Source organism: Ixodes scapularis, unplaced genomic scaffold, assembly GCF_016920785.2.
Source record: "Ixodes scapularis isolate PalLabHiFi unplaced genomic scaffold, ASM1692078v2 PGA_scaffold39__5_contigs__length_11793443, whole genome shotgun sequence".
Taxonomy (NCBI): domain Eukaryota; kingdom Metazoa; phylum Arthropoda; class Arachnida; order Ixodida; family Ixodidae; genus Ixodes; species Ixodes scapularis.
The window spans coordinates 10228529-10255110 of NW_024609867.1; the positions used below are offsets into that span (position 1 = coordinate 10228529).

Sequence of the window (26582 nt, forward strand, 5' to 3'; positions counted from 1 at the left end):
AAAACTGATTTATTTTGAAAGAGGAGAAAAAAGAAGCCATAGAAATGGAGCTTACGTTATATCAAATAAAGAGAAAAAGAGAACGAAGAAAATATAAACAGACTGGATTAATTTGAGGCAAGAAAGAAAAGAAAGAATGAACCGTAGAGCACCGCCGTAAAACAAAAAAAAAAGAAGAAAGAAAAATGATAGGACGAATACAAAATACAGAATACGGCAAATTCGCTCGCCGTAGGTGTTGGATAAAAATAACACCTGCTTGGGCACTCAACGACAACGAAGGATGGCTCACGCATTGGTGTCCTGTTTTTTTTTTTGTTTTTGTTTTTTTTTATTTGATAGGCCTCGAGTATCTCTCCGGCAGTCCGATCTTGAAATCTCCCGAGTATAGGTGTGTCACGAAAAGTCGGTGTGCACTGACAGGGGAGACAGTGTGTAGGCAGGTGCCCTCCCACCATGGCGTGAAGGGAATAGAAAAGTTCCCTAAGCCGGTTGTTGAGGCATCTTTCAGTCTGTCCTATGTAGCAACCACCACACGTTAGGGGAATTTTGAACTAACCTTCCGAGCAGGAAACAAACTTGTTCTTGTGTTTCTTGAAGCATGCGGTTCGTGAACGATTGTCAATTGCAGAGCCCACCTTTGCACAGATCTTAGCTAAACTCTGGGGTGCAGAAAATACCACTGCAACATCACACACGTTGGCTATTTGCGTTACTTTGTGGCACAATTTTTTTACACAACTGTTTTTAGTAATATTTTGCCTGCGTTTGCTAACCCCCTTTACCTTTTTTAACAAGGACTCCATAACCTCTATTAGGACTGCCTGAAGAAAACCAGGGTTTTCAAGGTGTTTAAGCTTAAATCTACAACTGTAATTAACAACATGATAGCTCGACTTTGCCAGGGCCGAGCCTGGAACGGAGATGGCTATGCCCCTTTTGACAAGCTTAGAATAAGGGGGTCTGTAATGCAGAATGACTTTCTTTGACCTGGGAGAAAAGGGCCAGCATAGGTGATAGGCTTTTGCCGATAACGAAAGATGTAGAAATCGCAAGGTCGCATTCTTGGGTTGCTTCAACGTAAACTTTAGACCTGAACCGCACTTAACAAAAGTTTCGAATACTAGATATATAACATCACCTTCGCCCCTTTCTCGCACTCAATATAAAAGTCATCGACATAGCTAAACACGTTTTATACCGGCAGGGAACTGAGAGACTCGAGAATACTTTGATCAACCCTGGGCAGAAGAAATGTTGCAGTACCAGCTAGGTCAAATCACTACTTTACTACGTGTCCGATCCATGCCTTTAAAACTATTTTATAAATGTTAGGTATTTATTTAAAGGCAGGGTCTTTCACACATCTTAGAAGTAACACCAACCATTAAATGTGTTGAAAATATGCTTTGATATTTTTTTAAGTTTTAGGGGATATTTTTTTACTCAGGTGAGTATCATGTGAAATAATGAGCTTCGGCTTAATGGGTTTGGGGCATTTAGGTGATTAATTGCTTTGTCATTATTCCCGACATAAGATTAACTGAATCAATCCAAAATTTACAATATTACTCCACATGTTATGAGTTTAAAATAGGATCACAAAACGCATAAACTAAGAAAAGCATGTTCGTACTGCGAAAAAGAAAACGGAATCCGAGTCAGAGAAGATATGTGTTTCTGTTCTTTAAGGCAACGTGAGACCGATGTGACAATATTATATGAAGTATTTATGTCTATTTTGATAAAAATATCAGTTTTTTCATTTGCTGAAGAGAAAACTACATGGTACCTTTCTGAAATGTATATTATAATTGATGGCGTATTTTTTAAATTGTGGCATTTATTGAAGGGACCTACTACGTTACCACATTCTGTATTAATAATAATACAATTAAGGTGCGTAATTTTTCAAGCTCTGGTATAATTCGTTGCCTGTGATCCAATTCCAAACGCGCGAACAACTATGGCAGTCCAAAGCTGGCAAATTATCATAACTGCTGCCAATTGCATCATTTTAATAAACAAGTTAAAAATATAAAAAATAGTGTAAAACCAGACATTATTCTAGCTTATCTGAGAAGTGTATCTAAGATGACATTAATTGTGAGTAAAGCATATTGTCACATATTACAATTGATGAGGCGATGCATGGTAACTGAAGGAACTAAACGTTTAATGGGGCGAACTTTTGCCCGAAACAAAAAGGAAACAGAAGATACCAGTAGAGCGTCGCAGGCGTCAATGACGGCGTGACAGTAGGATTGCACGCTGTGGCGAGACTTATTCCGTCTCGGCACGCGGGGCCCTTTATGTAAGCGCGTGGGATTCTGGAAAAGTTGGCGTAGAGGGTTCGGCGCGGAGAAGATTCGGACCTCGAACAAGCAGCATGATTCTCGTATTTACCAGAACACAAAATTGCAGGAATTAATAAAAGACACGTCGCTCCCAGCAATCGAACCCTGACGCTTCGCTTGGGAGGCAAACACGATAACCGTTAGGCCACGGCCCCGCTGCCTATTCGGCCAGCTGCGCGCGCGGCATTACTCCCCCCTTTAAAAAATGCCTCGACCCGATGCAACGCAAAACAAGACATAGCAAATAAAAAGAACGGCAAACTAAAGAGTCCTTTTGGAACACATAAGGTCCACAGTCCTATGGAGCGTAGTACGGCTTCAGGCGCACGACGTGGACGATTTCAGATCGAGGTGGGCGGCGCGATGATGTTCTTGTTCTGTCGGGCATCACCTATTAGTTCAGATCCCCAAGTCGACGAAGCACTTTGTAGGGTCCGAAGTAGCGCTTGAGGATTTTCTCGCTGAGACCATGGCGGCGAATGGTGTCCACACCCACACACGGTCTCAGGGATTGAAGCGAACGTCGATCCGGCGAAGGTTGTATCGGGTAGCGTCCACGCGTTGCTGATCTTAAATTCGGAGTCGGGCGAGCTGGCGAACTTTTTCGGTTCGTTGAGCACCCACCTGGGCGTCGGGGATCCCATCGTCACTGGTTCGTGGGGTAGCATTGCGTCGAGCATGATCGTTACTTTTCTGCCATGCACCAGGTGAAACGGGGTTACACCTGTGGTCTCTTGCACCGCCGTGTTGCAAGCATACGTGACGTAGGGTAACATTTCGTCCCAAGTCGTGTGCTTTACGTCGACATACATAGATATCATGTCGGCGATAGTTTTGTTTGGTGGTTCTGTTAGTCCATTTGTCTGTGGATGGTACGCAGTGGTTCCACGGTGGCTGGTGCTACTGAGCCGAAGAATTTCTTTTGTCAGCTGAGCCATGAACGACGACTTACTGTCTGTAATGAGGACTTGGGGGCGCCGTGCGGGAGGACAATAGACTCAATGAAAAACTGGGCGACTTCAACAGTAGTTCCTGATGGAAGGGCTTTTGTTTCGGCGTATCGCGTGAGATAATTTGTGGCGACGATAATCCAGCGGTTTTTCAACGTTGATGGCGCGGAAGGGCCAAGTAAATCCATTCCGATCTCCTGGAACGGCGTGTATGGAGGAGCAATCGGATGCAGAAACCCTGTCGGCTTCGTCGGTGGTTTCTTGCGTCGCTGACACTCGTGGCATGACCGAGTTTAGAAGTGAACGGTCTTCGGTAGCCTTGGCCAGTAGAATTTTTCCCCAATCCTGGCGAGCGTCCTGCTGTAGCCAAGGTGCCCAGCTGTTTGGTTGTCGTGGCTGGCTTGGAAGATTTACTCTTTAAGGTCGGCAGGGACTACCAGCAGCCATAGCGAGCTGTTGTCTCCGAAGTTCTTGTAAAGTACACCTTTTCGGAAGACGAAGGTCGGCAGGGGTCTCAAGAAGACACGGGGGATAGTTCCCTTTCGTCCTTTGAGGTGCTCGATTAGCAAGCGCCACTCAGGATCGTCTCTTTGAAGTAGCGCCATCTCGTCGGTGTTCACCGCGCACAGGAAGCACTCGTCGTCATCGTCGTCGCTTCTACCGGGGGATGTCTCGACAGGGGCTCTATACACGCAACCGGCGTCGCTGTGCTTGCGGCCTAACTTGTAGACCACAGTCATGTTGAACTCCTCCAGTCGGAGGCTCCATCGAGAGAGAAGTACTGAAGGATCCTGTATTTTTGCAAGCCAGCAGATCAAGTGGTGGCCCGTTACAACGCGGAAAGGGCTCCCGTATAAGGACGGGCGAAACTTCGAGATTGCCCAGGCGACCGCAAGACACTCCTTTTCATTCGTAAAGCGATTTCTCTCCACTTTGAACAGTGTCCGACTTGCGTAGGCGATGGCTCGCTCGGTGCCTCTTGCACTTGAACCAGTACCACGCCAAGTCCTTCGTTACTTGCGTCTGTATGAATCTCGGTTTCTGCATCTTCATTGAAGTGTCAAAGAACAGGAGGCGTCTGGAGCCGTTGCTTCAGTTCGTCGAATGCGTGCTGCTGCTTCTCAGCCCATTCGAACTTCTCGGCGTCCTTCGTGAGTTCTTAACACGCACGACTGGAGAGTTCCAGCACCTCCAACAAAATGACACGAATGACAATTGATGAGGCCATGGTACCTGAAGGAACTAAGCGTTTAGTGTGGGAAAAATGTGTCTAAAACAAAAAGTAAACAGAAGATAACAGTAGAGCGTCACGGACGTCGATGACGGCGTAACAGCAGGATCGTACGCTCGGGCGAGACTGACGCCGTCTCGGCACGCGGAGCCCTTTTGTAGTCAGCGTAGAATGTTCGGCGCGGAGAAGATTCGGACCTCGAACAAGCAACATGATTCGCGAATTCACCACAACACGAAATTGCAGGAATAAATAAAAGACATGTTGCTCCCCGGAGACGAACCCTGACTCTTCGCGTTTGAGGCAAACACGATAACCTTTAGGTCACGGCCGCGCTGCCTACTTGGCCAGCTGCGCGCGCGGCAATATACTGCTATCACAGTCGCGACTTCTCACCAGCCAAAACTTCCAAGTTCGCCGCCAATCCTTTTGAACGTAATTTTCCGAAATCAGGGGGAAAAAAAGAAAGAAAAAACAGATTACGTATTTTCTTTTATTCAAAACTTTACAGAACATTTATTTTCTTTAATTTTTATGCGCCTTCGTTTTGATGGCCTTAGGCTTTCCAGTTAGAAGGAACGCCAACCCGCTTGAACACCCGCTGTCTGCAGAGCGTTTCGTTGGCATTGAAACACCGGTGAAACAGTAGTGAGTTTTAGTATCGCGTATACGAGCGAACGTAAGCACTGAGTGTTCGAGATAGAATGGCGTCTTCCACACTGCGCGTGTGCGAAACTCAAAATTCGCTCATGGCGACGACGCGCGCGCGAAGCGTGGAGCACACAACTCGAGAGCTAACACACAATGCTTGCGTTAGCTTATAAAGACAAAACAAAAGCTCTACTAAGGTGCAATCCCGTACCGGCCCTGCAACACTACATTGGGGCAGTGAAGAGTGTTGTTTGCACTCAGGAGTGATTGTTCGCGAGTCAGGATTGCGAGCAGTTCCGACGTGGCCGCTGAACATAGAACCGGGGTACCTTCACCAGAGCGCTTACCGTTTCCGCCGTGAGAGGGCGAACACGAGGTGGAGATGCGAATAATTTTTTTTACTTGAAGAGGCGTTTTTTTTAACTTAGATATCCTATGCATTAAACGTAATATTGACGACAACAAAGCAACATTGCTGTATTCTTTGTAACTGTGGAGCGGAGCACTTTTGAGTGACTGAGTTCTTGACTGGGGTAAGGTGGGGCAATATAATACTAAAAATGTTAATGTGAGTTGTAATTTTAAATTTTCGATTAATATTAAAAAAACAGCATGGGGATACTCTTAGATGTTTTGACACTATTTTCAGTAAATATTACATAACTGGAGCAAGCGAAATATTAAACAAAACAACAATACAGTCACGTCTCGTTTATATGGACCCGTTTAATATGAACGCCCCGCTATATGGACACCATTTTCGAGGACAAACTGGGGAAATACGTGCATTGTTGTCGCGTTATTATGAACAACTAACATTAATGGCGATTTTTGTGGGTGAAGAAATCTGTCCGCATTGACGAGACATCACTGTATCTGAAAGTCACCCCATGTCTCATTTTGTCCCTCCTTGTGGGGCAAAGTGAGACAACGTTGTGGGGTAGAGTGAGACACACCTAATAAACCTGGTATGCGTTCAGTTGTCGCATTAAGAAAAGTTTAAACGTACCCTGCCAGCTTTAACGCACTCCCCATAAGCCCAGTCCTTGCATTCCATGCACTCGATCCATACGGAATGCGGGGTTGCTTGGCTCCAAACTTCTTTCACACCAGGCTCTGCCAATTTATTGTGGTATGCACCGCAAGGCCCGCGATCGCTGAGATACTACGCGAATGGTTGTGGGCATGACTAATAATATTTTACTTCGGTTTCACGTTCTTTTTCTTAATGTGTTTTTTTTCTTCTTATGAAGAAAAAAAATGTATGTGGAACGCCAGTCCTTGGATGCTTTCGCCATCAGCTTTGTCATGTGGGAAGTGGACTTTAGCACAGTGCTTCTTCTCCGACCAGCTTCTTCTCTTTTTTTGTCCTACGTTAGGTATGTTCTTGAAACTTGCAACATCGAAAAAAAACGCACCTTCTTTAACCCAGCCGTTCTTTGCAGAGCCGCTGCTCTTCACAATCACCGATCTGTTTGGCTCGCCTTGACGAGCGTTTTCTGTACGCCAAAAGTGTGGCAGCAGTGCGAAGGGAGTTACGCTGTTCCTTTACAATTTCAACAACTTTGCTCATGTCATTTTCGCCCCATAAACCCCGAGTTTTTTTTGTTTTTTTTTACTTTTGTATCATCCTAGACGCCGGCAGAAAAGTATACGGCTGCACCCAGGAGACTCGTGCGTTCTGGACATGCGCCTCATAGAATATTAGATTATCGTGTTTTGCCTCGCGCGTATCCTGTTACATAAATAATTATTTCGTTAAACGCTGCGACCACAGATTGCTCTAATTTGGTTCACGCGCAGATGATAACACGCACCATTAAAATTAATACTTTCCTTGGAAAATCATGTGGTGCCAATCATGGTGCACGTCTCTAAGAGTAACCTCGCGCTGAATTTTGAGCCTTTTTGGAGGGGAGCAGTGTTGTGCACGTTCCTCAAAAAGTGGAACGGAAGCTCGTTCCTCGTTCCTTTTGATTTTTGGAACGCGTTCCCGTTACAAGTTACATCTGTAAGAAAGGAACTCGTTCCCGTTACACTTAAAATATGGAACGTATCGTTACATATACGTTAGATTTGTATTTAGCTAATTACCATATTTAGTTAGATTAAACAAAGTTTAATTTTTTTCATCGATCTCAACAAATGGCAACATACGAATTGAATGCCGTGATGGAAGGACATAAAGAGGAAGGACAACAAGCGGAAGCAAGGTTTAATTAGTTGTTATATTCACTTTTAAAAATCTCAGCGTTTTGCCTTATTCATGTTTGTGGTGGGCTATGCAGACAAGCCAAATCTACTGTTACAACAAACTTACACGTTTCAATCTAGCGAAGTTATGTGTTCGAACTCAACAACAGTTGTTTCGTTTTACGTTCTTTTACGAAGGGCACACATGGACAACCTTTCGTGCCGGAGTCAGGCTGAGGACTGACGTCTCGTTTATTAAATCTAAAACGAAATAAAAGAAAGGCGCCTCTGGTACGGGGCGCTCAGGTTACGCGCGAAGCGGCGGGACGGGGCTCCGCGCGCGAACGGCTGCTCTCGCTCGGTCGCTTTGGACTTTGGAGCTCGCTAGCGTCGGCGCGTCGCCGACCTCCATAACATCCCTCTTTCTAAGGGAGCTTCGAAGAAGTGCCGAAGCGGTCTGGTTCTTTTACACACCCGCCGTGCCGAGAATGTTTGTGGGAGGTGTCGGCACACGTTTCCTCGGGCCTCGTGGTTGTTTCGGGGAACACTTCGATGCGTTGTTTATCTTGTTCGTCGGGGAAAGGAATTAAATGCGTGCGATTTCTTCGGATCTCTTGACCCTCGGACGTTATCCAGTAAGATCGTGGTGTATGGGCCTTGTTCTGAACAACTCCGATTCGCTTGAGGCCAATGACCCAAACTCGCTCTCCAGAGCCGAGTGGATCGAGTTGATGCACTCCGTGTCGCCGGTCAAAGTATTGCTTTTGTCGGTTCCTGTTTTCTTGCTCATAGCGACGCAGTTCTCTTTGGTCGGGTAGCTTTGGTTCCAGGAGCTGAGTGGCGATCGGTACGGTTGTACGCATCCTTCTCCCCATGAGAAGTTCTGTCGGACTGTATCCGTTGGGCAGAGGCGTTGAACGGTAGATGATGAGTGTCTCGTACGGATCTTCCGTTTTGCTGAGTGATCTCTTTATGATCTTCACCGCAGCCTCCGCCATCCCATCGCTCTGCGCGTAGCGAGGGCTTGATGTGATGTCCTTAAATCCGTAGGTCTGTGAGAACTTTGTGAATGCTGAACCCGTGGTTCCCGCAAACTGAGGACCCTTATCAGACACCACTACTTCTGGGATGCCATGCCTCGCAAATATCGATTTGCAGTGCATTATTACGCACGCTGCTGTGAGGCTTTACAGTCGGGCAAATTCGGGGTAGCGAGAGTAGTAGTCGACGACGACCAGCCACCATTTCCCGTGAATAAAGAAGAGGTCCATCGTCACTCTCTCCCACGGTCGACTAGGAAACTCTGACGGGATGAGGGGAGCTTTCGGTTCTGGCCAGTTTTAATGCACTTTTCGCAGTTCTTGACCAGGCGCTCGAAATGATCGTTTATCCTCGGCCGCCACACCGATACATTTGCCCGTGCTTTGCATTTTCCTATGCCCATGTGTCCTTCATGAAGTTGTTGCAGGATATGTGGACGGCAGGATTCTGGTACCACTATTCTAGAGCCATTCATGAGAAGGCTGTTTTGCACGGCAATGTGATGACGGTACTCGTAGTACTCTTTGAGGTCTGTTCCGAGATCTCGACGATTTGGCCAACCTTTATGGCTGTAGCTGGCGAGTCTTTGGCAAACAGGGTCTTTGTTTTGTTCTGCTGTTATCCATTGGAGACTCGTTTGCGTTGCCGGTAGGGTCGTCTCTATGTGTAGAATGAAGCAATCGATTTCTTCTTGCATCTCTCTGTCTTGCCGCTGTGGCAGAGGGCTTCTTGACAACGAGTCAGCTGCTTGGAGTTCCTTGCCCGGAACGTGGACAACTTCGAATGAGTAGCGCATTAAACGCATGCGCAGTCTCTGAAGCCTTGGGGTTAGGTCGTCCATTGACTTTGATCCGAACAAAGAATTGAGTGGTTTGTGGTCGGTTTCCAGTACAAAGTGCGTTCCCACGATGTAATCTCGGAATTTTTCGCATGCCCACGTGAGTGCCAAACGTTCTTTTTCGATTTGGGCGTACCTCTTCTCTGTTTCGGTGAGTGTTCTGGACGCATAGGCAATGACGCGATATAATCCATCCTCCTGCTCTTGACGCAGCACTGCTCCCAGGCCGTAGGATGACGCATCTGCCGATACAATCGATCGTTTGTTGGCGTCGTAAACTCCGAGAACGGGGCAGGTTGAGAGGATTTCCTTCCATTTTGCGAAGGCTTTCTGCTGAGGATGATCCCACACGAAGTCCACTTTGGAACTGAGCAGTGACGATAATGGATGCAGTAGGTCAGACAGGTGAGGCACGAATCGTCCTAGGTATGTCGCCATACATATGATGCGCTTGACTTCTTGCTTTGAAGTCGGTATGGGCATCTGTTTCACTGCGTTGACGATTGTCTCGTCTGGACGGACACCATCGCTGTCTACTTGATGACCTAGGAACTTGATACTTGTCACTCGAAAGACGCATTTTTCCTCGTTGAGCGTGAGTCCTGCTGATGAGACTCAGCTGAGGACTTCTCGCAGACGTTGCTCGTGCTGCTCGGACGATGACGCCCATATCAAAATATCGTCCATGTGGCAAAGTACTCCTTCCACTCCTTGGAGAAGTTGTGTGATACGTCTCTGGAAGTGTTCCGGTGCTGACGTGACTCCGAATGGTAGGCGATTAAAACAAAATCTTCCAAACTGAGTGATGAATATCGTCAGGAGTCGTGACTTCTCGTCTAAAGGGATCTGCGAGAACCCAGAGTTCGCGTCCAGCTTTGAGAAGATCTTGGCTCCTGCTACCCTTCCCAGCGTGTGTTCCACTGATGGGATAGGGTGATATTCGCGCTGAATGTGTTTGTTCAGTTGTGTGAGATCAACACAAATGCGAATTTTGCCAGACGGTTTGGGGACGATGACCATCGGCGCGCACCATTCAGTAGGTTCTTCTACTGGAGAGATGACGTCTTGCGACTGCATGTTTTCTAGCTCTTTCTGCGTTTCTCGATACAGCGAAAGCGGTACTCTTCTCGGTGATGCGATAGCAAACGGCGTCGCGTTAGGTTTCAGCTTGAGAACGTGAGCACCTTCGAGAGATCCCAGTCCTTGAAATAGGTGAGAGAACTCTTTCTTCGGTTCGCAAGCTTTGTTTGCAGTCATGCAGATTTGAGGGCAAAGCCGAAACTTTTCGATAGCTGGCTTACCCAAGACAGGTTTGCGAAGTCCTTTCACGATGTAAACTTCTTCTATAGTGCTTGTTGCCCACGGCAGTTGAGCTTCATCCAAGCTGATCCCATGACTTTAAGGGGTCGTCCGTCTGGACCATGAAGTCGGCGTTGGGGCTCGAAGAGCTTGTGGCACTTTGCGAAAACCTTTTGAAAGATGGCAGCTGGTAACACCGTTTCGTCTGCTCCAGTGTCTATTCGGAAAACGACAGGAGTTTCGTCGACGAATATCTCGATGTTCCATTTCGCTGTTTGAGGAGAAGCTGCAGCTCCTACGAATCCTTGTTCGTGTACGAGGGAGTTCACGGTAGTTGAAGATTTGCCGACTGTTGCAAAATGTCCCTTTTTCTTACACCTGTTGCAGCCTGCGTTCTTCGCCGGACATACGCTCCTCGGGTGAGCTTCTCGGCCACACCAATGGCACGGTTTGCCTTTTGGTTGGGGTGTCGCGGTCTTCTTAGTAGGAGTTCGAACATTTGAACCTTCAATTCCTCGCTGAGAAGGTCTTGCTGCTGCTGTCCCATTTTTGGCTGCTATACGGTCAACGTTGGCATCCTTTTCTTTTGTTCGTCGGAGTTCCACTTGTTGCTTCTTAATCGATTGTCGCGCAGCATCAATGGCCTTCTGTAGGTCCAGATCACGATCCAGTTGAAGTTTTTCTGAAGTCCTGCTGTCCCGAAGACCAACAATCAGCCTGTCGCGGATCAATTCTTCCTTCAGTGGTCCATACTTGCACGTAGTGGCTAATCCATGGAGAGCAGTGACGTACTCCTCGACGGTTTCCGTCTCCAGTTGCGATCTTGTGTTGAACATGGCTCTCTCATACACCACGTTTTGTCGAGGAATGAAGTAACGTTCGAAGTTCTCCATCACCTTCTCGAAATCTTGGGCCTCGGTGTCGGACAACTTGAATGTCTGCAAGACGTCTTCAGCTTGGGGTCCCATGATGTAAATGAGAGCGTCGACTTGGTGTGATGATGGTTGAGATGCCAGTCCTGATGCACTGTGGAAGCGCTTGAATCTCTTCTTCCACGCCGGCCATTCGTTAGGTGTAAAACTGAAGGCCTCGGGTGGCGAGATGCGAAAAGTTGCCGTTACCGTTTGTTCGGTAGCACCGTTGTCGGCAGAAGTTGATGGCTTGTCCATTGTTCCTTCGTTTGTGGTCGATCCTGCGCTTTACTAATTATTAGAAGACTCGCGGAGCGATCCCACTTCTGACACCATGTTTCGTTTTACGTTCTTTTACGAAGGGCACACATGGACAACCTTTCGTGCCGGAGTCAGGCTGAAGACTGACGTCTCGTTTATTAAATCAAAAACGAAATCAAAGAAAGGCGCCTCTGGTACGGGGCGCTCAGGTTACGCGCGAAGCGGCGGGACGGGGCTCCGCGCGCGAACGGTTGCTCTTGCTCGGTCGCTTTGGACTTTGGAGCTCGCTAGCGTCGGCGCGTCGGCGACCTCCATAACACAGTTGCTTCTCGATGTTGCTGTCCGTAAGGCAAGCAAGTGGAAAAGAGTGTAGGGCTTTTGGAGGGTCAGTCTGGAAAATTACCAGTCTTTTCTCGTGAAGGTCGAATTTGTTGTTCAGTTTAAAGGTGGGAGAATAGGAAAGAGAATGAAGGAAAATTTTTGTGCATCTAGGCAATGTTTGGGATGCAAGGGTGCATTTGTTGTCTGGTAATCTGTTCTTTCAAAATAGCTAGTTTTTTTTTTTTTAGAGGTTTAGTGATGGTTGTGGTCGGCCTTAGATTTCCGGGTGTATCATGATTCGTGGGAGCAAAGAAAGTAGCTGAGTTTGAGACATCCTTTTTCTGCCTTCTCCTCCGACAAAATGTTTTGATCTCTTTACCGCAGTCTCGGGCACTGAAAAGAGAATCAATGCCCACTAGCCCTCCTGCGCCCTACTGTCACCAAGCGAAGACCCCACAAAATAAACCCTAAGTAACAAAACATTTAACGAGATCCTGCTGTCCGTAAATATATTTTTATACTTTTTTTAGAATTGTCCCCTTAGAAGTAAAATAAAAATTACCCCACTGGACAAAGCAAAGGAAACGCTGTTCCTTTTTCGGTTCCCGCAAAAATGTAACGATTTCCCGTTCCAGTTCCACCGATGAAAAATGGAACGGCGGCGTTCCTTCGTTTCTCCTAAATGGAACGCGTTCGAGGAACGCCGTTTCTTGGAACGCCGTTCCGTACAACACTGAAGGGGAGTAAGCACCGTCAACCTCAACTCCGCATTTATTTACTCCCGAACATTCTTGCTAACAGTTATCAATGTTTACATGTGCAAAGTGCACAGGCCGTGGCACCTCCATGTGAAGTTTGAACGCACACTGAATGCTTCTCCAGGAGGTGGGCGGCTCTAAACACAAACTGTCGCATTTTGCGCCGCGTCTTATTTTGCCCCACTTTACCCTATTGGAGGCGGAAGAATAGTCATTAGAGTCATGATCCCGCGCGTGCGAAATCGATTACGTCTTTACCTTCTTTTTTGTGCCTGTGAGAACTGCATCTGATGCTTTTTTTTGTCAACTTGCTTCTTGAAACTACCCCTCGAATGCTGCTAGGATCGTCAGCATCCTTAGGGTCCTGGTGTAGCACCCACAGGGTGTAAGCGTCTGTGCAAGCTAACTTACATACTTAAAGGTGCAAAACATTTGAATGGTTCTGCGGTGTGTATGCCTTTTCTGTCTCTCCCTGGATAAAACCATCCTTCATATTCAGTAGGCACCTTATATACCAATGAACCAATTAGCTCACCTTGAAACCGCCACAAGTGCGGCATATATTTTTTTTAAATTTTGTTCGGGACAATAGATAATGATGTTTACTGCTGATTCGAAGTAGAGTATAAAACCTCTATAAACAATTGACAAGTATAAATATTATGAACACAAGCATAATGCATAAACACTCTGACAATCGCATAACACTCCGAGATCACAGGTCTGCCTTATTGAGTGGCGTTGGTTAATGCCATTTGCGTTAAACCCTTGTGGTGGAAACAGCAAAAAATAAAATATTCGCTGATGCTCTCTTAAAAGTGTAAAAAAATATGGAACTTTGAATCCTAAGTTGTAAAAATACACTATGCCTATTGAAGATTAGACGAAAAAACCACAGATCATAAGTGCATGCTCGTGCCTGCCTCGTTAACATGTGCGCAAACATGTGACACAACTCACATGTTCAATGTTAGAATTTATAAATGTAGTAATCTCGCTGTACTTAAAAGTGTCGAAAATATGCGATCCCAAAAAAACACAATTCAAGTACATCACGTGTTTTGCTTACCAAGATAATTTCCCCAAAAACCAAATGTTTCGCAGCGAACATCTTGGTCTGTGCATGCCAGTGCTCATTGTGGTAAGCCCCTTGCTTATTCGGGAGACACTGACTCTCTATTTTTATTTCTATATGTTACTTGAGAGTAAACATATTCCGCAGAAATCTGCCTGGTTGGGTGAGAGTCAAAGGCCAAAATTGTATCTCCAACCAAAATATTAAAGGCAACCCGACGTTACAAAACCAACTCTGTTTCTTCTTCTGGGACGACTGAATGCACGCGGACACAGCAGCAGCTCGTAACGTCTTCGTCTTCAAAAAAGAAAACAAAACAAGAGAAAAGGAAAAAAAATTAAAAAAATGAGAAATTAAGTAATTGAAAATTTTTTAAATAACTTCTTATTATGCAGATGGTCGTCTCTTTAGCTTTTCCGTCAGGTCACGGAGGCCATGCGCCTACACAGAGGGCAAAGCGCCCAGCGACCTGTTTAGGTTTCCTGACGTGTGCTGGATTTGCTACAATTTCAATAAAAGTCTTCTTCGAAAATTGGGCTCTGTGTCCACCACGTGCGCGTTCGCGAAGTAACTACGATGGTCTAGGTTGTCACAATGTTCGGTGATGGCGCTGCGCTCACTGTCAAGCTTCCGCACGTCGTTTTTGTGTTGGCGGATACGCTCGGGAAGGTTCTTCGTCTCGCCGATGTAGGTCGCGGGGCACTCTGCACAAGGAATGGTGTAAACCACGCCCTGCTCTCTTCCTTTTGGTAGACGATCTTTCGGTCTTGGCATATACCTTCCCAGTCTGGACGTGGGCTTGTGGGTCACCAGAATACCTTCCTTTCCCAGTACTCGTGCGAGCGCTTCGCTGGTTCCCTTTACGTAGGGAACGCTGATGCGCGCGACTCGATGGGGCTGTCTTTCTTTACTGGCATCTGGTTTTGTGTGGCAAGACCTTGGCGTCAGGCGATGTGCTCACTAAAGCTACTAGAGTAGCCATTTTTTTGTAGGTCTTCAATTATGGTATTTTTGTCCTTTTTATCGGTTTCCGACGATCAGATAGTCATTGCCCTACGCAGGAGGGTCGAAACCACTGAGATTTTATTACTCGTTGGATGGTTGGAGTCAAAATCGAGGTAGCGTCCGGTGTGCGGTGGTTTTCGGTACACCGCAAACGTCAGATCCTGTCCTTGTCGGTTCACCAGCACATCCAAGACCGGAAAGGTCCCATCCGTCTACATTTTTCAATTTCCTAATTTCTCCTTTTTTAATTTATTTTCCTTTTCTCTTTCCTTCTTTTCTTTTTTGAAGACGAAAAGGTTAGAAGCTGCTGCTGTCCCGCGTGCCTTCAGTCACCCCTGAAGAAGAAACCGTGTTGGTTTCGAAACGTCGGGTTGCCTTTCAAATTTTGGTTGGAGATACATTTTCGCACTTTTTTATTTTACATGATTCCTGAAGCCTGCGGGCTAAGTGCCGATGTGTCTGCTTGATTACGTGCCCCTATGCTTGAATGTATAATAAAAATACATAAGGCATACTTACTGTACACTGGAAACGGAAGAGCGACTTCTTCGTATTCGACAGCAGAAAGTTTTTTTGAACTTGCTGCTCGACGCTCCCCTAACCTGCCTTGACAGGAGGAGCCTCCATCATCTCCAGTCACACTTAACTTCTTTGCACTCTTTTTAGTATAAATGGCTTGTCCCATTGGAAGCACCCTTATTTAGGTTTCGAAACACTCTGGAAAAATGGTGTCATTCCAAACACCGTGAAAAAAGGCGTATAGTTCAAACACGCTACAACTAGTGCGTTATGATCGAACACCCTATATATAAGGCGTCATTTTCGAACACCTGAAATTATGGTGTAATTTTCTAACACAACAAAAAGAGGATTGTGATAAGTTTCTTACACATTTAGTAATAGTGTGTGATGCTGCGGAACACATGTCATAATTGGTGCACTTAATCTAGTCAAAACCATAAGGGGCAATGCCCATTGAATAAGGTATGATGAATCTAAGGACCGCTTCCACTGACCCATAAAGTACGTCTGAAAGTATACTTAAAGAATTTTAACCACTTTACTATTTTATTTTAAGAACACTTCATTACTTGTAGATAAAATAATTTGTAACGGAGTGTCTTTCACTTTTGAATGAATATTGAGCAAATAAAAGAACAACGCAATAGCTCATAACATGACAGGTAATGAACTATTGCTTACCGAAGGTCTCGTTCAATGATTGTGTAAATATCCGCACGCGAGTTGTCTTCTCAAAAGAAAACACACGTACGCACGCATATACACGCACACGTACACACCACTATTTTTCGTTCATTGTATGTAATCCTCCCTTAGCTGCGTCTCCAAATTCAGGCAATGTCAGTTTACGATATTCAAGACCTTACACAAGATAAGTCGTGACTGTAGTATCGAGATGTTCTGACTATCTCGGCTCACAATAAAGTAGAAGATTTTCGCAAACTCAAACGAGTAATTGTAAAGTCAACGATGACTGGCCCAGTTCTTTATGAACTCTATAGGTGTATCGCGCACAAGCGTATGAGCAAACCTGATGAAACCGCATAGTGCAGGGCGGGTTCACTTTTCTAGTAGAAGCATATCCACAGCCTTCCCTTCGCTAACCAACGCTTGTTGAAAAAAATGACCCTAAAACTCACATCTAGCACCCCACCCTCTTTAGTCCGTTTACCTTACATTGCTTCCCATCAGACCAGCCCGACAAGATAGCCCAAACAATAAGCAAGGGCCGAGCGAAGGGGACGATCCCACATCCGCTTCTCCCAGAGGTGAGCAGTGGTGGATATTGCCTCCCGTTAACTCCCATAGTACGCTGAAAATATTGGCACGAATGACAAGGTGAAACAAAGAATAACTGGGGAGTCTGAAAAGTTTAATGGGGCCGAACTTGTTCCCAAAAATAAAAAAGGGAACAGAGGTAAGCAGAGCGTCCCGGGCGTCGAAGTCGGCGTGACAGCAGAGTCGAACGCTGGGGCGAAACTGACTGCGGCTCGCCACGCGGAGCCATTTATGTACACACGTGGGCTTCTGGAATAATCGGCGTAGAAGGTTCAGCGTGTAGAACGTTCTGACCTCGAACAAGCAACACGTTTCTCGAATTTACCAGAACGTTACCTTAGAGTCAACAAAAACGCGTCCCTGCACTCAAGATTCGAACCCTGGCTTTCTCCGTCGAAGGCACGCGCAATGTACATTTGGCCACGAGCGCGCTGCCTGGTTCGTGAGCTGCGCTCGCGGCATGATATCACCTCATTCTATTGTTAAGCCCCGAGACGCGTAGAGCCCAAGTTCACGTGACAGATCTTTATATTCTGATAGACCAAGTTATCCCGCAGCAAGCTTTGTGGTTCATTCTTCCTTGAAGAAGAATAGCCGTGTAGATAAAAAATGAAAAACAGAGAAAAAACACATTTCGCAAGTGGTTTTGGCGTCAAACGTTCGTAAGCCTGTCGTTTTGAGACATGAATACTATGATGTCACTCTTGGGTGAGTGCTACATTTGTAGTCATTTTTTCGTTCATTCCGGTCGCTCTCTATGCGAGTCACCTGTCCCTGTAACGTTCAATTTTTTTAACTTGTGTCTTTTATGACGATCGTTATAGCGACACATATTCAAGTTGTGCGGCCTAAAAGGCTGCATTGGTTTCACACTCTGTAAATTTGCTGCGTTTTAATGGAGATTTTATCGACACGTGTAATTGCCACGCCAACCTCATTCTGCCATCGATAATTGGCGGAACCCGAATGCTCTTGATTGTAAACAAATGCCAATACATAGCGAGAAACTGTTAACGACGGATAGTTAAAATCACTTTCAAGGTAAGAAAGGCAAGCAGGAGCTTCAAATATCCGCCCCCCCCCCCTCCCCCCCCCCCCCCAGCACGAGTGTCATAGGTCATACTTTGGTCGTACCTACGACAGCGCTATGGCATCTCGTGCGCGAGTTCCGAAAGCACGGCGGAGGCATGCTGTTCGAATAACATGCCTCGCTCTTCTCAATCTGTCATTGTCTATAGTGCCTTTTCACCCCTCAAATAAAGGAAAAAGACTTCAATCGAATCTAGCAACCAGGTGGAAATGGGTCATTGGGAGCTCTTTCGAAAAAAATCGCCGATGTTGTATTTGCGCCAACAGTGTTGCACTGTGACTGTTCTACATTGTAAGCGAGGACGACATCGGCGCTGTTTTCGTATTTTACTTTCAAAGGACAACGTCGGGCACCATATTTTAGCACATCTGTTCATGTTCCAGATGAGAATTCCGCACCACATTACTAGTTTAGACAACAGTGTTTTAATTATTCTGGTATCTCGGTATCTCTTTTTAGTTGCTTAGGGGTAAAAAGGTGTGTCCAAAGTTGGTGAGCATAGGCGAGTGACGGACGGGGAGACAGACAGATTTTTACGAACAAATAACAAAAAAACTCAACACAATAAGTTTAGTTTTTTTGAAAACATGTATTTTATACATTGCGATTGATTACGGAAGAATACAAATTGAATTACAGCGAACTTTGCCGCAGGAAAAAAAAATAAATTGATGGGTTGAAAAGTTAAAAAAGATATAATTGACTACAAGTAATTGGTTACGTATTAATTTTAGATCATTACGGTTAATCAGTTTCTGATTATGTTTAATCAATTACGTTTTATTCTAAATTTTTAATATTTCAATTAGTTTTTTTCTGGGGTAACGTTCGCTGTAATCGTAACTTGTTACGTAGAAGCCTCATTTAATAGTATCACCATCACACGCTTTTCAAACGGTCAAAGTGCAGGGTGCACAGAGTTCGTACACCCGGTGAACACCATTCCAATTACTGCAGGATGTATGAAGGGGTGTACGAAGGCGTAATTTTCAACTGCACGCAAGTTGCGTGCTTCCTAGTCCCCCCAGAAACATACATCGTGTTAAAAGTGTGTACGAAGGGTGTTCGTTCAAAAACAAACACACTTTTTACACCAATATGGGCGTGAAACATGTTTTATTTGTAGCCCACTGTAGCTTTTGAAATATCAAATTATAAAGTACAACTCCCTAACATAGCATGAAATGCGTAACACGCGTGGTTTGTGCTGGTCGTACTTTCATATAAAATGCATTACTATTGTAATACCTTCAATTTCAAGAAAACCTTTTTTTTTTCCTTTTGAGGTTTTGTTTCAGTCTCGGAAACGCAAAGAGAAAGGCGACCCCTTCTTGAAGCAGACTTGAGGGCGTGTCTCAAAGCCAAATACACACTGACGTGCACTACTGACATCAAAATAAAGTAACACACACAAGGTCACCTAAACAATACGGACATAAATTCCATCTGTGGAAGTGAGGTTGAAAACAGACACGTACCTGTCAGTTCCCACCCGTCTCGGGAGTCGTGTTGTGCGCACCAGAGTACTCACGTAGAAAAACGTTGAAAGCAGTCAAAGTCGCCACAACGGTTGAATTTCCGTAATCTTTGAAGTAACTCAGATTATAAGAACAAGCTCTGACAGAGACATCCCAGGAGAAAAGCGTAGCCAGATATGGCGGTGCATGTTATACTAGAGATGGGTCACTCAGGAGCGAGCCGGATCTTCTGAGCCGCTCTGTTTAAAGAGCGAGTGAGCCGTGGCTCAGTAAAAGTGAGCGGCGGTTCTTTTGGAAGATGGTTCTCCCTCGTTCGGTCAGCCGTGCCGAGTCTCGAGTCAAAGCCGGGACAGGGCTAGGCATTGGACGGGTACTTTGCCGGGTGCGATTTACACGCTATCTATAAGTTTCGTGGATCTTAAGTACTTTGTTGAATTACATTTTTGTGTTGTACTTCAAATTATTTTGACATTATTTTGTATGGATGCGCATGTATATAACTGAATAAAGTTGAAAGAAAATTCATGATTTTTGTTCTTATTTTCACTAAACTCATTTTTGAAGCACCACAAAAACAGAAAACCTAAAGTAATGACGATGAAGTTGTTTTTTTTTTCTTGAACAATACATTGCATTCTGACTTCTAGAGTATCATAAAATTCTACCCCCAATATTACAAAATAAGGGGTCATTCCAAATAAAAAATTGCGCCTTTAAATTAAGAAATTGATAAATTGATTCTCCATACACACTGAAAGTACCTATAACATGGCTATTGGGGGGATCGGTGGCCGACTGGTCTAGCGCACACCAGCTCGGAGCACGTGGACCGAAAGCTCGCGCTGCAGAACCCGGGGATCCTGGGTTCGAGCCCCACCCCTGCCCGCTTCGATCTGGATGAGCATCGTACCGGCGTGCGGTCGTGTATCACTACTGCGTGATGCACGTTAAAGACCCCGGGCTAGCGGCTGTACCGCACTGGCTAAATTTCTCATCTACAGCTGGGAGACTCGTCGCCCCTGTGAGGCAGACCAAGTTCTAGGCTGTATAAACACACACACACAACCCAATTTTTTAACATGGCTATTTACTTATGCATATTTTTTTTAATACCAAATAACTAGACTGCATAGCACAGGTTGCAGTGTAACCTTCCATATGCAGTCTAGTTATAGGCTTTGAAAAAAGGATATATTCATGAGTAGAATAGCAGTATTATAGGTAGTTCACTACTACTTTCGATGCGCCGCACCACCACACGATGCACGATCGGCGAGAATCGTGAGATATCGTTCGAACGGCAGCGGTCAACGAACGGTACCATACGTGGACCCGGCCACCCGGTTCCGACAGTACGGTTCGGGACAACTACGGGCACGGCTCAGTGAACGAGAGAGTGCGGACTTTCTCTCTCCCAAACAACCACGGCTCACTCGTTCTTTAAAGGAGCGGCTGAAAAAGATTCGGCTCGCTCCCGGGCGACCCAGCCAACGAAGTGAGCCGGTGAGCAGTTCAAATGTGCCGGTTCATTTCGGTGAGCTGAGCCGTTCCGTGCCACTCACTGAAGAGAGCAGTTTTGCCTATCTCTACGTTATACCTTGCGCAAGCATTTACTTGTGAAGTAAAGTAAAAGCAAGCATTTACTTGTGAAAGCAGGCACCAGGGCAATGTGAAAACCCCGGTTCCGCAAGTATTTTTGCAATGCTTTCGATCTTTATATTTCAGTGACGCGCTCTTATTTATGTTGATAATATGGAATCGCAAATAGTATTTTTCATTCAATATTAAGGGGGAATGATAAACTGATTTTCGGCTTAGCATTCCTGAGAGTTATAATGATAGTTTCTTTCTGCAGCCTCACCTCCCGACCATCAAGCTTATTTCGAAGATTGGCTACACAGTGTCCTTCATCAGTCTCATCGTTGCCTTCATCATCCTGGCTTCTGTCAAGTGAGTCAAAGCTACATTTCTTTGCTTTAAGAAATATAACTCCCATGCTCGTTTTTTTTTTTTTTTTCACAAATCGATTTTGCGTGTAATTTTTACTTTCATTAACCGGTCATGCAAGTGAAGAAATCAGATGCTGAATGAGAGCGGCATCACCAGCGAGAGGAACTTTCTCTGCAAATGAGTAGTTCTCACGGACGAATCGCCGGCTTGGAGATATGTCAACGTTAGCTGTCGAATTGAGCGGTTCCTTCTCTTGACACCCCTAGGGAAAAAAGTAGCCATTTCTACATATGCGACTAATCTCTTTAGCGAGAAAATATCGTCAAAAGGACACTTTTATGCCCCAAACAGGTATTGTTTGTACCGGCAAAGCATCCTTGCCTCCCTCCTCCAAACAGTTGAGTCACCCATCCGCAACGGAAAATCCTCTCAATTTCGTCACGTGATGAACGCTCGGGGAAGAAATCACCAGACTTTCTCCGTCGTGTAATTACCGCTTTCAAATATCTCCGTAACCTTTCATGGCAACCGTTGCCTCCAATTAAGCCGATGGACGTTGCGACGCTGCGGCAAATTGAAAGGCGCATAGAAAACACAAATAATGGTTTTCCTAACTTCCGGCAAGTATTAATGCCGGCAATATAAAAACAGGATTTTATGGCATTACGGCATGGCCGTTTTAGCAGCAAAGACTTTGGTGGAATTTGCGTGTGTGGGTACGTCCGGCGAACTCCATATCTATATTACAACTGTTTTCTTCAAAAGAGCGCGGGGCTCATTATATCGGACGCGACCCTTCTCGTCGTTTATCAGATGACAAGGCAGCGTGTCGCCGCAGTGCCCATATTTTTCAAACAAAGAACTGGAAGAGAAGCTCCTCAAAACAAATCTTTCTGCTCGCCATGATTCGTGCTTTCCTTTTTGCAACTCAGCTCCTTTCCAGCATTTGCTATTTTGAAGTGGAAACGTTTGGTCGTTGACGGAAAGCGTACATATGCTACATTCCTTAAGCGACAACAGACTGTAGAGGTTTTAGAATGTGGGCTAGGAACCTTAGCTATTGGCAGGGAGCTGCAACCCCTGTGTCCTGAGCGGCTAACATTAAAACTATACCCGAATGGGGACAACAACAAGAACGACGCAGCGCTCAGCTGTCGCAGCCGAACGCTGTTGCACCGTTTGGCTGGAGGTCGTGCTCTCCTGTCGTCGGAGAAGGGAATCTTTTTCAGCCACTCCGGCCTACGTCAGTAATACAGCATGCACCGTGCATGTGAGCAGCACCTGCTGAACAGAGAGCCCAAAGCGAATAAAGCTCGCATCTTTTGGCGACTGCTACCTATAGAGATCCAACTTAACGCGCCCGAAAACCGTCGCTACGTTTACTGCCAACACTTTTTTTATGTTACACTGTCCACCGCGCTCCATCCAGATAGCTCACGTAAATAATGATGTCCTTGGGCCTGATTATATTATTACCACTAACGAACTTTATTTTTCATTTCGATACATAGATGGAAGAAACAAGAGGAAAAAGCTGTGAGAACAGCTTAACGGAGCCCCTTGCCCCTTCCAGTGGTACATACAGAAGTCAAAACAAACCAACAGCGAAAAACAACGAGAAAACCAACATAACAAAGTAACAAACAAAAATCAAACAGGTTTCATAAATCGATTCATTCGTTTTCGCCCCACATTAGTTCAGTTCGTAATTCCTGAATTGATAAGCAGATAGCGCTGGAGAAAAGAAGCTGGACAGAGTGCCGCTTCTAGTTCAATCCCCTCGCAACTGATTGAAACGACTTGTCAGCTAGACAGCTTTCTTGATTCTCAATGCGCAGAGAAACAGGGGGTTTTGGAGACCAGGGCACGTGGGTATTTCCCTGAGTTTTGGTTGGAACGATTAGTGGGTAGACCGAAAGCTAGCGGCCGGTGTCTCCACTGCACTCGTCGAACGCGTTGCTACGCAGAACGTAGAGATCCGACGTTTAGCTTTCGCGTTGTAGCGCGTTCCACGAGTGGATTGGAGACAAAGGCTTAAGGTCTACCCGGCTGTCATTCGAATCAGAGCTCGGTGTTCTGACGTCCCCTCCCGTTTCCTCCTCTTTCTCATTTTCTCCGCATGTAAAGATGCCCCCAAATAAAAAGAAGGCAGATAAGCCATGCATTTGTCTTAATTCCCGACATACGTAAAAAATCATTGAATGAGCCTGTCTACTTTAGTTTTGTTTGATTTGCTCCCGTATGAGTACTTTTCTTCGCCAACGATGAATTGCACCTTGGGGATGGTGGACTCTGTCAGGTGATACGCGTCTGAGATTTATTTCTTCGTCCCTTTTCCCAAAATATTGAAACAATAAATTTAGTGAACTTATAATTATCAGGTTGCAAAAATTGTTCAAAAATATATTTTACTTTCTTTTTATACAAGCCAATAAGTTAGTCATTTTTTAAATAAGAAAATTCAATTAATTTTATGGTTCATTCACGCTCTAAAGTGTAGCAACATGAAATGATTAGAAATTGCAGTCAAACTTCGTTCAAATACTTGTATTTTTCAGGAGTCACGCTACTTCGTACGTTATGAGAAACCGATGTGCTAAAGCGCCAAACATTATTAGGTCGTCTGTTTTGTCCCCTTATGTGTTTCTTTCGTTTTAAGTCAATGTAGATCGCCAACACGCTAAAGTCTTATTTTATCACCACTGCGATCTTCATGTCATGTTTTGTCCCGCTGGCGAAAGCTGTGTCGTTTGTTTCGTCCTCTTATGTGTTTCTTTCGTTTTAAGTCAATGTAGATCACCGACACGCTCAAGTCTTTAATGGTCTCCAGTGTCAGTATTTCTGCCAATGTAACATATAGCTGGTTCAAATGAAATAATGTATGAGGTATTGTTCATATGAGATATTGTCATTAGTAGCACAGAGCTGGTTGATATGAGGTATAACATAAAGCCGCTTCATATTAGGTAGGTTCACATGAGATTATCTGGAACAAACTTAGAAACAAATGTCAGCATTGAGTTGTGATGTTTGTAGTGTACAAACCTCTGGGCTTTTTATTTTTTAAGTTAAAAAAAAAACAATGAACGTTTACTCCCAGCCCGAAATGTGGTGCTAGATCACCGAACCAAATGGTAGCGTCTCAAAGCTATCATTCGTTTGATTGAATATGAAATTGGGGGTACCGGTCGAAGCACGGGCTAACTTCTTCGTGGAATATGAGAAAATTATAGAACTAAATATGGCACTGGTAAGCGTTTTCAGCGAACGATACCACTGTATCAGTTTGCACACGTGTGAATATTTCCTTTGCAGAGTGAAATAATAGTATTATTAATAATCAAGAATCAAATATCAAGAATAAATTTTATTAGCTGTCCAGGGACGTCCATGTGGTCTCGGTACTGTCACACCGAAACTTACACACTACAATAAAAATGAGAAAAAAATAATAATAGCAATAATAATAATAATAATAATAATAATAATAATAGTAGGTTATTTATCATGTCAGTATGGTTGATATGAAGATAAAAAGCTGACCGAGCAGCTTGACTGGTCTTCAAGTACAAAGAAGGGGTAAGAAAGGTGAAATAAAATAACACAATAAATTATACCAATATACAAGGTACTTACATCATAAACGTAACCAAAACCACAAGCAAATTGACAACAGTAAACTTCACCTACACTAAGACTTAAAGAAATTAGCTTGAAGACGCAGGCGAGCGGGTGACGAATCATTGTAGAAAATCCCAGATACAAGGAGCTGAAAATGACAAGAGTCTAAAAGGGTGTTGTTCTTGTCCTTTTTAGCTCCTTGTCTCTGGGTTTTTCTACAATGACTAAGACTTAGTCATCAAAAAGCTGAACACAAAAGAACAAAAAATTATTAAAATTATTTTAGCATATCTTAGTACCAAACATAAAGAAAAGAAAAGCTTTCCATGCTTTTGTATTATGCAGGAAGTTCAGTGTACCTGCAAGTGTATATACCAAAATAAAGAAGGGGATGGCTATTTAATAGCGATGGCAATAAATATTAAATACCAGAAGCAATCTTCTCCAGAGTTGTTTGGAGGTGTAGGTATTGTTAAGTTATCATTATATCTTGCAGAATTACTAAAGCTTTTTATCTGCTATTGGGCCAAATTCGCATTCCGCGACTTTTACCTTGTTCCTGTGCTTCAGGAAACTGCGGTGCCCTCGGAATAGCCTGCACATGCACCTGTTCCTGTCTTTCATCTTGCGCGCCCTTGCAGTCTTGGTCAAGGACGCCATCTTTGTGGACGGCATTGGTCTCAGCCCCAACATGGACTTCAGCCAGGACGTAAGTACGAGCAGCACTCCCGCTGTGAACTTCCAACTCCGTCCCTTAACCTCATTTTTGCGTTGTGTTCACCTCGGGAATGGCTAACCTCATTTGGCGGCCTGTGGTCCACATTGATTCGCAAAAAAAAGGGACGATAATACCCCAAACAGAGGAAACACAAACGCTCTTACACACACTTATAATATTCTAATATATCTAACGCAGAAAATGAGGCAGCTAAGATTTATCCGTAACTCTGACAGGTCAAAAAAGTTGCGCACACAGAAAGTAAACCAATTTGAACGCGGCAATTTTTTTTCTCACTATAACGTGTCTTGAATCTGGCGCTAGTAAAGTTGTACCTTGGTTTTTCCCAAGTTGGAATAGACACATTCTTCGGCCGCCATGTATGATACTATTGAATCGTGCGCCGCACACCAAATCGCGCTCGGTGTCAACATACGTACCGCATAACTGAAAAAAAAAGAAAAACAATATTTCGTTTTTTTTTTAGGTCACAGTGCTCCGGCCACTGTACTTTGCATAAACTTTGGTCGATGGATCCAAGATAAAAACAAGAACCTCTTTGCCTATCATACCAGTCACATGCAAAAGTCTCGTAAAAGCATGACCAGCCTTCAAGAAGTGCCGACGGTATCAAAAGCTGGATGAACTTAGTTCCTTGTCCTAAAAAACGACGTGACCGTTGTTGACAAGAGCGTATCTTGACTCTGAATGCCCGGCATATTCATGTGTCTGGGAGACGACTGCTCTCAAGTCGGAGGAGAGCTATACAGACTTGCAAGTGTAAGGATTCACCATGGACAAGAATGGTTCCGACTCGAGATGGAAAAATATGACTGTATCTTAATCCTACGAGTAATGTCGGGAAACGAGTTACGTTCCGCGTGTTTTGAATTGCGCTGGCTTGGGCGCTGCTAGGAGTCTGGCGCCACCCTCGCACTGGGCGTCTCGCCGTTTTGCCGGTTTTCAAGTTAACGTGACACATTAAGCCAACCCATTGAATCAGATCAGGTGTCTAAGTCACTTGAAGTCGTACC

At 44.8% G+C, this 26582-nt stretch overlaps 1 protein-coding gene across 1 annotated transcript in view; it reads left to right on the forward strand.

The window, feature by feature from the left end:
• LOC115328068 (parathyroid hormone/parathyroid hormone-related peptide receptor) overlaps positions 1-26582 on the forward strand; it is a 96916-nt gene that overhangs the window by 32977 nt on the left and 37357 nt on the right. Inside the window, exons 5-6 of the mRNA XM_040210554.1 lie at positions 21115-21209; positions 25401-25539. Of these exons, the coding sequence (XP_040066488.1) occupies positions 21115-21209; positions 25401-25539 (234 nt within the window). The remainder of the gene's footprint in view (positions 1-21114; positions 21210-25400; positions 25540-26582) is intronic.